At 42.4% G+C, this 13,059-nt stretch overlaps 1 protein-coding gene across 1 annotated transcript in view; it reads right to left on the bottom strand.

Moving 5' to 3' along the window:
* Positions 1–13,059, bottom strand: part of LOC146775937 (uncharacterized) — a 1,457,164-nt gene that overhangs the window by 191,124 nt on the left and 1,252,981 nt on the right. The window contains exon 16 of the mRNA XM_085639461.1: positions 10,211–10,312. Within this exon, the coding sequence (XP_085495587.1) occupies positions 10,211–10,312 (102 nt within the window). The remainder of the gene's footprint in view (positions 1–10,210; positions 10,313–13,059) is intronic.

Below are 13,059 nucleotides of genomic sequence, written 5' to 3'. Positions count from 1 at the left end.
ATACAGCCATGTAAGTATCATTAGACCTTATCTCAAGATATAACTACTTTTACATCAAGAGACAATTGAATTCAGCCTAATTCAGGAAAAGGTCTAAATATCCAACCTATCCTAAGAGTAAGTAAGGAACAATAAGAATATAGCCTATTGCCAATGAGAACTCTCTCAATTAAGCCCTCTATCATAATATTTCGTCTACCCCGTTTTTGTTTTATATAATCAACTGATATAAGTAATATGCATTCTCAAACCGATGGTACAACTAACGATAATATTAGAGTAAACTGGGCGACACTCACATCTATAGTTGATTAGTCTTTTTCACTTGTCCATGATATGTTGGCAGCAGAGTGATTTAGGCTGAAAAACACCAGGGAATTAGTAAGACGCTGTCTAATAGCAGTGGGGGGTCGCATAACTAAAGAATTTAAGGCTAGCGGTAACTTACTTAATATGCGATATCTCTGAGCGACGATTTAAGCGTCTCCATTCATCAGGCTGCAATGCCGAGTGCACTGTGTGACTGGTAAAAATAGAAGAGGAGCCATTCCCCGCGCATGCGTCGTTCGAATGGAACTAAATGATACCTGCGGCCATCTTGAAAGATCGTGATCCATATTTTTGCATAGCACATCGAGCATGTAATCGTCTTGAATTTGAATTACAGACTAAGTTATAATGTAATAAAGGCGGCGAATTTTAAGAGAGTGCAACTCCCTCTGTATCATAGGCAGTACTGCCCAATGGACGAATTATCTAACATCAATGTCTGCACTTGCGCACTTGAGCTAAACTCGAAGGTTAGTTAGCGGCCATCTTGGAGTGTCAAGCACTCTGTTACTGGTATTTTAAGGTGCAACAATGGGTCAACCAACCTGATTGGAGTGAGGGTTAATCAAACGTTATTAAAGATACTAGCAGTATTAGGAACTATTCAATTAAGGTTCTTCACGTACCGAATGAAAGAATCCCATCCAATTGAAGAATATCTCATTAAGGCAGAATGGGAATAAAGATTACTCAATGAATTTAAGTTTGGAATACGGCAACATACACAATCTTAAAAACGGATTGATGGGAGGGTGAGCAAACAGTTCAGAGCAATAGCAATACTGAATGTGATGTAGAAACTGATGTCCACACATACTTAGAAGAGGAACTAATCTCTCACATTTAAAGTAATTATTTGCAATATCATATTCAATATTTACAACAGTCATTTGTGTTTTTAATAATTGCATCTATACTCAGTATTTGTTCAATTTAATTAACCACTTGTGACATTCAAAAAAATATAAATAAAAATATAATAAACAACAAAAAGAATAATAAATAAAACATAATATAAAAATCTTTTTTCAATACAGGCCAATTGACAGATATATACCATAATAGGTTGTGTGCAAACCTAAGCAGAATAGCCCCGGCTTCTTACACTGCAGTAGCAATAGATACTCTGTCAGGAGCATTTAGTACCACCAAAGAGAGGGATGTTGGTGCTTTCCATCTAAATAAAGAAGGAATGCAAGTTAGACTTCATTATTAGCCTTTTCTTTGCTCTTCCGTAGATTTTATGTTGACTAATGTGGACCATGCAATTGACTGAAAGGATCTCCAAAGTGATTGCATGGCTATGTTCTTTTCCAATGCTTAGCAGGGGAATTTTGGCCATGTAGGGCGAAAGACTGGTTGCAAGTTATAATCTTCCTTCCTGAACATCACATATTTATTTTGGTTAAGCATGCCATCATGGTTCTAGAGCATCCATCCCATCTGTAACACCATGGTCGGTAATGTGTATCTTCTCGGAGGCTACACCACCGAAGATCTAGTGTGTGGGAGAGGTTTGGAGCAGCAGCCAGAGCGGCTGACTCCGGAGCACAGGGTTCACGGTTCGATAGCCGGCGGCAATTCAGCTCAGCATCAGCTCTGGGCAACCGCTGACTTAATCTCCCCGACGGCCCACAGTGCCTTTAAAACTTCAGAGGTGATATGTTTGCCCTTTAAGAAAAATAGGAATTATTATTGAATTATTAGTGTGTTGAGTTTATAAAATGTGTAGCAAAAGTATCTTACAAAAGCCAGACTTGCTGATCTTGTCCGGTACCCAGGCCATATGAGCAGGTAAATAAAAGCCAAATGCCTACTAGAATAGAGCTGGAGATGATTACATGACACCTGAAGCATGCATAAACTACAAATTAAATAACTTTACTTGGTGCTAACTAACCAGTGTCGAAAACTCAAGTAGCCTTCCCTTAAACCAGTAAAGCTGGACACAAGCCCTAAAATATAGGTGTCGGTGGTAATTAGCATAAGCAATACCAATTTCCCAACCCTAGAAACTGGTTGTAATACAACTATCTTAACATGCTGAAGCTAAAAGATGCCTCTAAAACACTAGGCGGGACTCAGACTGGGATGGATATGGAGTCAATGACTGCATTGGCCCTGGATGATCTGAGAATGCAGGATAATGGCATAGCTGTTGTCGCTTTATTCCTATGGGGTCTATTGGTGGCTTTTCGCATGGTCAACTTTCTATAGCCCCTCCCTGGACTGGAGAAAATTGGCAAACTAGGCCTCTGTGCCGGCCATTCCTCCCTACACATCTTCATTGTGCTTGCTATTGTGTGGGGGTGGCGCATGACTCTGCACTGTTCCACCTTATTTTTTAATCTTATGTGCACTATTTGGACAACTGTAAGAGTCCTTAGGATACTGGTGCTATAAGTATGCCAAGGAAGACCAGGTTATACTTAAAGAGGGGAAAGACAGAAGCTTTAAAACAAAATGTTTCAATCATACCTGAGAGCTGCTGATGATTGGATGTTTCTTAAAAACTCAAGCTCTATGGGAATATGAGGAAATTATTGTGTCTTTCACTGAAACTCCATTATGGTCAAAACATATAGCCAACTTTTCATGGGTCTCTTCAAACTGTCTCTCAACAGTAAAGAATCTGTGATTTATTAGGTACTCTGCACAATATCTAAGCCCTGTGATGCATATGGTGTTAAAAACTGTCTATAACAACTGTGGCTATTATTGAAACTCGTTCAATTTTTTACATTATCTTATAGAGTGCATATTGTACATGACTTTGTATTCACTCAACTGAGTTACTGTAATGCCAATTACTTTGGTGGGCTACAGTATTTTACACTCACACATCAATTAATCCAAAATGTGCCATCTCATCTACCTCTAAAACTGATGAAGAGTGATGAATGACCATATCCAGCCAACTCTTGCACCAATGCACTGGCTGAGACAGGAACTGGTAAATCATAAATTATCATCCGGAGAGTCCTGTACCAGTCATGACCCACCTTCCCAGTGCCCATATTGAGAATCTTGTACACTTGCACTGTCCTTCGCTCATCCTCCACTTTGTACCTTGCAGTTCTCATTACTAGGAAAGCTAGAATGGGTGGTAGGTATCTTCTGATATAGGCTACTTGCCTGTCATAGAGTCTACTGCAAGACCTTTCTGAGCAGACCGACATCTGAAAATTAGCAGAGTCTTCCCATATTAGAGCAGACAAACGCAAACTGTTTAATGTTCTACAACACCAAGATTTCTACTATATATAATGCACTCAATAAACCCTCTAACCTAAAAATGATGTCACTTTGTTATAACTTGTGATTCCACAACTAAATTGTAACTCTTGACTGTATTAAGAGTTGGTCAATTTTCCCATCAAAACTGAAGTAAAACCTTTACTATGTATATTAGAAATGCATATAAAATAACTATGTTCCAAGGCAGGGTCAAAAATGTTACCCATATAATAAAAAGAAAAAAGCATCATAAAAAGGAAGTCCTAAGTAAGGTGGACCCATAAAGTGAGGGAAAGAACATGTCTTGCCTCTTGTTGCCCTCATATAGGACCCACCCCGCACACCCTCATGCACCATCCGGCATGCCTCAAAAGATCTCCGACAAAGTGACCCTTCGGGGGACCCGCTGGGAATTGCAGCGCCGGCCCAACGAGGAGCACATGCCCGATGATGAAGCATGACACCTTTCGGGGTGTGTGAGGGCAACAAGAGGCAAGACATGTTCTTTCCCTCACTTTATGGGTCCACCTTACTTAGGACTTCCTTTTTATGATGCTTTTTTCTTTTTATTACTAGGCATATGGGTAACATTTTTGACCCTGCCTTGGAACAGTGTCCTCTTTTTGTTGGTACGTAATTTTGGGAGCATGGACACTGGACCATTAATTGGCTCTCTGGTCCCCTTTCTTCTGTTTTTGATATAGTAGTAGCACGGCGGCACAGCCGAGGGACCAATAGTCTTTTCTATCCCTTCTATTCCTCATTTTCTTTTTCTTTCTATATGAGACCTGTATCTATCCACTATGGGAATTTTTTAGGGACATATATTAGGGTTATCTACCCCCCTTTTTCCTCTCCCCCCCTGTGCATGGATTGAAGGTGGTGGCGGCCCCCCGTTTCTCTGTCCCTTACTTCCTACCCTATTTCTGCATTTACAACAGAACACAGCAACTCTAATGCTTTATATACGTGTTGACATAGGCATAATACCTTTATTGTGATCTACGAGCCACATTTGTACTGCTCCTGTTTCTCGATATTGGAAGTTGAAATGTAGTTTTCTATGTAGGGATGTCTGGATGAAGATCAGTGATCTCGCTTCCAAACAGAACATGTCATCCCTATGAGGACTGGTGAACGCCTAACTGGGCAGGGGTTCTGTTTCACTCTAACTAGTTCCTGCTCTATTAACCTCTATACGGGACGCCCATGCGCTGGGGATTAGTTGTCCCCGGTTGGCGCATACGCGTTTGCGGCCAGTTCTTGCACGCATGCGCGTTTACACTGTATCATTTGGCACGCCCTGGAAGGAGGAGTGTCTCAGGCACCTACGAGCATGACCATTTTAAGCCGCCATCCCGCTCCCTCCATTTCAGCTTTGGCCTGTCAGTTAGACGCGACGGGCAGAAGGGCACTGTCATCTTTTTTAAGAGTGAGTACTTTACCGATAATGGCGAGCTGGTAATGGGACTTTTTTGTATTTTATGTAATGACTGCTTCCAGCTTTTAACTGTGTCCACTTTGGTAATGTCTGTATTGTTTTCTTTATTAGCCTGATAAGGCGTGGGCGTTGAACGCAGGTTACCATTGGAGCTACCCCCGCTTTCACGGGAGGCAAGAACACCACGCTGGAAATCTGCTTTTACGTTTAATACGTTGGACCCTGATCCTTCTGATTTATAGTGAGTGCAGGGTCCCTCACACGTGGTTGTATAGCATTCTTACTAATAGGGGTGTATTACACCCTTCCACCAACACAATCTTTGTGATGAGTATATCCGCCACTATACACTTTCCTGTGCCTAGTTTTATGGGGGAGTTCCCTATTCCTTACTGTGTCTCTTTCTTTTTCTTCTTTTTCTTTAACATTGGTATGCTGTGCACACGATTGTGGCACACTACGTTGCATTAAGCTAGTCTAATGCTCGTCCTATGTACTCTCTTTATCATTTATTTTTATTTTCTTGTCCTAGGTATTGATAAGGAGCAGCATAATGGCCCGCCCTGAATTGTATTCTGGGTATTTATCTTTGATTCTTTTTACTTCACGTGCACCTCACTATTTTTTCCTATATCCTGGTCCTGAAGAAGCGCCAATGCCCTTAGCGGCGACAGAGGTGCGAAACATGTTGGCCGTTTTTATGATATTGAGGCATATTGTGCCATTTGGGATGATACTCTTATTGAGAGTTTTTTATACTGCCAAGAGGGTCATTAGATCACTATAACCTCTAGGAGGTTACCCCTTGTCAGTTTTAACTCACTATGCACGCAATTTTTGTTACCCCTATATAGGACGCACACCCTCATGCACCATCCGGCATGCCTCAAAAGATCTCCGACAAAGTGACCCTTCGGGGGACCCGTTGGTATTTGCAGCGCCGGCCCAACGAGGAGCACATGCCCGATGATGAAGCATGACACCTTTCGGGGTGTGTGAGGGCAACAAGAGGCAAGACATGTTCTTTCCCTCACTTTATGGGTCCACCTTACTTAGGACTTCCTTTTTATGATGTTTTTTCTTTTTATTACTAGGCATATGGGTAACATTTTTGACCCTGGCTTGGAACAGTGTCCTCTTTTTGTTGGTACGTAATTTTGGGAGCATGGACACTGGACCATTAATTGGCTCTCTGGTCCCCTTTCTTCTGTTTTTGTTATAGTAGTAGCACGGCGGCGAAGCCGAGGGACCAATAGTCTTTTCTATCCCTTCTATTCCTCATTTTCTTTTTCTTTCTATATGAGACCTGTATCTATCCACTATGGGAATTTTTTAGGGACATATATTAGGGTTATCTACCCCCCTTTTTCCTCTCCCCCCCGTGCATGGATTGAAGGTGGTGGCGGCCCCCCGTTTCTCTGTCCCTTACTTCCTACCCTTTTTCTGCATTTACAACAGAACACAGCAACTCTAATGCTTTATATACGTGTTGACATAGGCATAATACCTTTATTGTGATCCACGAGCCACATTTGTACTGCTCCTGTTGCTCGATATTGGAAGTTGAAATGTAGTTTTCTACGTAGGGATGTCTGGATGAAGATCAGTGATCTTGCTTCCAAACAGAACATGTCATCCCTATGAGGACTGGTGAACGCCTAACTGGGCAGGTGTTCTGTTTCACTCAAACTAGTTCCTGCTCTATTAACCTCTATACGGGACGCCCATGCGCTGGGGATTAGTTGTCCCCGGTTGGCGCATACACGTTTGCGGCCAGTTCTTGCACGCATGCACGTTTACACTGTATCATTTGGCACGCCCTGGAAGGAGGAGTGTCTCAGGCACCTACGAGCATGACCATTTTAAGCTGCCGTCCCGCTGCCTCTATTTCAGCTTTGGCCTGTCAGTTAGACGCGGAGGGCGGAAGGGCACCGTCATCTTTTTTAAGAGTGAGTACTTTACCGATAATGGCGAGCTGGTAATGGGACTTTTTTGTATTTTATGTAATGACTGCTTCCAGCTTTTAACTGTGTCCACTTTGGTAATGTCTGTGTTGTTTTCTTTATTAGCCCGATAAGGTGTGGGCGTTGAACGCAGGTTACCATTGGAGCTACCCCCGCTTTCACGGGAGGCAAGAACACCATGCTGGAAATCTGCTTTTACGTTTAATACGTTGGACCCTGATCCTTCTGATTTATAATGAGTGCAGGGGTCCTTCACACGTGGTTGTCTAGCATTCTTACTAATAGGGGTGTATTACACCCTTCCACCAACACAATCTTTGTGATGAGTATATCCGCCACTTTGCACCTTCCTGTGCCTAGTTTTATGGGAGATGAAGTACTGGGTATTTAGACCCAGCGGTGCAGGGGCACACACCCTATGACTTCTGGGTTCACCCTGTTCCAGACCTACAGAAACACAGAGTCTTCTGGGTGAAGTCAAAGATCGTTTATTGGCTGCAGACCAATTACAGGTATCCTAGAAGTACAACAGCGTGTATGTTCTCAGGAGACTGCTGAAAATCATAGAAACGGACTTCATCTTAAATACACTTTTCCCTGCCTCAAGCATACATTCCTAGGTTTTATGATACGGCAATATACAAGTGTACATTACAAAGAAAAGGCAGAGTCATGATGACCATCCCACATTCCAGTTCGGCCAGCCCACAATGATTTACACAGTAAGGTTCAGATCCCACATTTGATATCAATAGGCCCCAATAAAACACGGGCAGCTCCTGTTTTGGGAAACAAGTCATAAAGCAGGAACAGTCAGGTGTGAAAGAGATTAGCCGGAGGCTCGTGTAGAATGAAAGGGTTTTATGATGGGTCAAACCCTGATGCTAATCACAGGTGGACGGAGGAAGGGGAGCTCGTGAGACCAGTTTGACCTGGGGCAGCAGAGCCAGCTGCCCAGGTCACAGAGAAGTCACGGGAAAGCACATGTACTGCAAGGCCCGTATTTGCTCCATTATAGCCTATGTGAGGGCAATGACAAGATGGCCACCGCTCTCAAAATGGAACCCGCGTAGTGAAGCAGAATAACGTGTACACAGTGCATTCATAGCTAGAACGATATATAAAGCACTCGTACATGCCGCATTAATCATTTGCGGTTCGCCAATACCAGGATAGACAGGGGTAGGGCCCTGTCCCCTACGCGGTCACAGAGATTAAAGTACGACAGAGAGTTCCCTATTCCTTACTGTGTCTCTTTCTTTTTCTTCTTTTTCTTTAACATTGGTATGCTGTGCACACGATTGTGGCACACTACGTTGCATTAAGCTAGTCTAATGCTCCTCCTATGTACTCTCTTTATCATTTATTTTTATTTTCTTGTCCTAGGTATTGATAAGGAGCAGCATAATGGCCCGCCCTGAATTGTATTCTGGGTATTTATCTTTGATTCTTTTTACTTCACGTCCACCTCACTATTTTTTCCTATATCCTGGTCCTGAAGAAGCGCCAATGACCTTAGCGGCGACAGAGGCGCGAAACATGTTGGCCGTTTTTATGATATTGAGGCATATTGTGCCATTTGGGATTATACTCTTATTGAGAGTTTTTTATACTGCCAAGAGGGTCATTAGTTCACTATAACCTCTAGGAGGTTACCCCTTGTCAGTTTTAACTCACTATGCACGCAATTTTTGTTACCCCTATATAGGACCCACCCCGCACACCCTCAAGCACCATACGGCATGCCTCAAAAGATCTCCGACAAAGTGACCCTTCGGGGGACCCGTTGGGAATTGCAGTGCCGGCCCAACGAGGAGCACATGCCCGATGATGAAGCATGACACCTTTCGGGGTGTGTAAGGGCAACAAGAGGCAAGACATGTTCTTTCACTCACTTTATGGGTCCACCTTACTTAGGACTTCCTTTTTATGATGCTTTTTTCTTTTTATTACTAGGCATATGGGTAACATTTTTGACCCTGCCTTGGAACAGTGTCCTCTTTTTGTTGGTACGTAATTTTGGGAGCATGGACACTGGACCATTAATTGGCTCTCTGGTCCCCTTTCTTCTGTTTTTGATATATTATAAAATAACTATACCATAATTCATTTGTTCATATATAAAGCACATATTCATATCAATCTGCATGTTTGCGCCACATCAAAGCAGTGAATGCTAGGTTGGACACATGACACATGAGCCTATATTAAAAAAAATAATGCATGCATTAAAGAGATTCAGTCATAGTTGCCATGCAATAAAACACATTTAAAAGATGCACATAGTACTTTAAGACACCATGCCCTCTCAAGTGGCTATTCTATATACTAGAAAAATATGTTAACTAATGTCAGTGATGAATTATCACATCACAGACATTTATAATGATACTAAATACATTGTGTGAAAGGAGATGAGTATATATTCCTACACACTGATATCCTAGCACTGTGATCATATAATATATTATTGGTACTTTCAAGCAACTGTGACAATAAGAATGTTACAAAAAGTTACAGCTGTAATTTTATCACACATACAGATGTAGAAAGAATATTTAAGAGGAATCCACATCCTATATAAATGACTACTTCAGCATAAAACTCAAAGCAACAGCATTTTGAAACAAGGAGAAGGTAAGCTTGGTTGGTCCATTTATAAAGGCTACTTTCCCTGAGAGAAAATTGAAAGAGAGATGGCAGCATACTAGTGTCCTTTGCAATCTTTACCTATTTCACATTAGACGTTCTTTCACTAACCCAGTGCATGCCAAAAGGTCGTTCAGTCATGAAAGGGGTTTCTTGTTTCTTCTTTAGAACCTCTTCTTCTCCATTCTCAAAATAGAATGGATACTATGAAATGTCTCTCGGCCCGAGCAGGTAATGGTCAAGGTTACCTGTCCAAGATTTATTTTCCTGTATGTAAAAATAGAATACAAAACCTTCCTATAATAGGAATGGCCCAAATGTTCCCTCCCACTTAGGCTTCTGGATGTAATACATAAAGAAGGCTTTGGAACCTAATATACAAACACAATTAGAGAGCGGCTATTCGAGCCTCAAAATGGAAGGATCATTATTATACATCCAGTCTGCATTTTTGAAAATCTATCTCTAAATTTGTATGGTTCACTTTCTTTTACATGTTACTAGTGTGCATTACATCAAGCTCCATAATCACGTTTTCAGCATGTAATCTAAGATATCCAAACAACACATTTCTAAAGTAAAATATTACCTTGTTCATCAAAGCACATGATCTGTTTAGACTCTTCTGTCTTGTATTGAGAGAATGGCAAACATGTAGTCAATTCACACTCGTCATCAAAAAGTAGCAACTCTGGGAAATTTCAAAAACAGTTATTTGGTAACAAGTTATAACATCTAAATCAATAAATGACTGACGTAGGTATGTTCAACAATTATGCTCCTTAACAAAGCCATGAGCTTTAGAATAGCCCTGAGTTTAAAGAGGTTTTCTGGGAATATTACAGTTTGGATTATTTCACACTATTTTTGGGCACTGGACAACTACCATAACCAATACACTTTGACTTACATGAGACTAAAAAAACGGAGGTATCTAAGCACTAGGAGTGTGCTTTATTTGATCCATCCTGGATACCAACCGCATCCACAAGAAAGACATAGACAAGAAAATTAAAATGGCCTTGTACCAGCTCTCTTCTGACAGAGTGAAACCCTTCCTCCTAGAATGAGACCCAGAACTGTAATCCAAACACTCATACTCTCGCATCTGGATTGTGGAAATGACAGGCACCATGGCATCCCAGACTCCACAATGGTCTCTGTTTAATGGCATCCTACAAACAGCAGCATATTGTATCAATGGTCTGGACAACTATGAAAACATCACCCTGGCCAAACTACACTGGCTCTCTTTGCCAGCCCACACCACCTTCAAAGAAAGCTGCATCATCAACAAAGCCATCTTGACTGGCAACCACCTCATCAGCTGACAACCTCACCTCCGTCTGTGGCTCTCGTCACACCAACAGCCAGGACACAAACAGTCTGGAGGCAAAGAAGTGCAAAAAGCAATGCAACAGGCTTTCTCCATTTAGGCAGCCAGGATCTGGAACAGCAACTCTTTGAACATCAGTATTGCCCCAACCCTATTCCAATGTAGGACAGTGCTGAGAACACAGCTCTTTAAAGAAGACTACATCAAGATTAAGTAACAGTGAGCATCCACTGCAAGAACCCAGCTTTCACTCCATACCCTTATTCATTGACTCTGCTTGCCTTTGACGCTGTACAGTGATTCAGGACTTTTAGTTCAGTTCATGCTAAGCAAATATCACATACATACCGCTTCAACCTACGACAGACACTGTCCCATAATAACATTTATTTAACAACATTTCACATGCACATTAGAAATACTTTAAAACATTGGTTTACTCCAGGTGTTGTATCAAGGCCACCCATCACACAGACAGCAGTGCAGGTCTACATGAACATTATGACAAACCCACCGAGAAGTAACAGAGTGCCAATACCTCAGGTGTCATGTGCTGGTCCAGTGCTTTCATACAAGAGAAAATGAAAATATGTCATCCTGAGCAACAACAATGAAAACCTGTGATGTCATGTCTACACTAACCTGAACACAAACTGTACAAAGAAATAACTCTTCTTCTTATTAGGCAACACTGATACTTAAGACAAAATATTCAAGTCAACCTGCACTGTTAAGAAATATTTGACCTCCAAGTGGGAAGCATAATCGATTCAGCAAATCACTAGAATCCTCTTCACTTTGCGGAAATATTCCAGCAACTAAAAAAGCCTAAATTATCTGAAAAGCCAATATCTCCTAAATAACAGCCACTCTTAGTCACTGGTGGTTCCCACCCAATATCCACCCAATCCTGTCACCCCCCCAGAATGGTACAAATAGCGGACACCCCAAAAGAACATCTCATTACCCCCACTGTTGCATCTAAGCTCTATCAATGTGATAATCCAAGCTCATTTGTAACACTCAATCAGCCTAGAAGCATACACTAGACATACATGACCAATTATCACTTTCCAGGGGGCGTGGCTGATGGCAAAACAAGATGCTAGAGCGGCTCCCGCAATCTACCGGCCTTAACCCCAAACATCCGACACACTATCTGTCCCCTGTACCGGAAAGCCTATATTTAAAGGCTACTGGTTGCAGGGATACTAGATCCCTTCATTTCTGCTGACCGACACCTCATTCTCCCAACATGAGGGGCAACCTAATAGATGAGGCCGAGCCGCAGCTTGATTGCAGATGTGGGGAGGCCGCTGCTGGTGACCCAAGGTGAGGTGAAGCTGCAGCGGCTCTGCTATATCTGTGGACGGAAGATTGTGCCAGAGAGCTCTCGTGCTGCCACCGGCTCTAGACGGTGAGAGGGGGTAATTACTGCACCCCAACAAAATACGTTGTGCCCGAGGACTCTGTGGGCGCCCGGTGTCAAGAATTCACTGAGTTGTAATGTCCTGACTAGGCCTGGGCAGTGAACTTCGCTCCGTTCGCTGGAGTTTGCAGAGTTTTCTGCACTCCGTGGAGCTCGCGGAGTGCAGAAAACTCAGCTTCGCGATGTGCAGCGGAGTTTTTATCCCGCTCGCGATCGCGAACGGTAAGTTCGTGAGCGCGAGCTGCCGCTCGGGTAGAATTTCTACCCGAGCTGCAGGAATACCAGCACAAACTGCAGTTCTCACTGCATCCTGCCACTTAGGGAACTACGCAGATTTTGTTTTTAACTTTGCGAAGTTCTGCATAGCAAATCTCCGCAAACTACGCCCAAGCCTAGTCCTGACATCTAAACGGAATCAGAAGTATGCAAAGTACTTTACCACCAGAAGCTATCCACAATGGAAAAGACAATGCCTTTTTTGGATACTCATACTTCGCATGGTATTGATAAGACTGCAATAAATGAGCGTCGAGATTTCCAACATGGTCGCCATCGTTCAAGAGGAAAAGTCTATGTAGTCTAGTGGTCAGGATTCCAAGAACCGAGACTTCCATTAATGCGCACGTGCGAACTACATGCTGCGACTTCAACTGAAATACTAGTGAGGAATGGC

Source organism: Triturus cristatus, chromosome 12 (genome assembly GCF_964204655.1).
Source record: "Triturus cristatus chromosome 12, aTriCri1.1, whole genome shotgun sequence".
Taxonomy (NCBI): Eukaryota; Metazoa; Chordata; class Amphibia; order Caudata; family Salamandridae; genus Triturus; species Triturus cristatus.
Note: the sequence above shows the minus strand (reverse complement) of the source record. Positions and strands in the feature narration are given on the sequence as shown.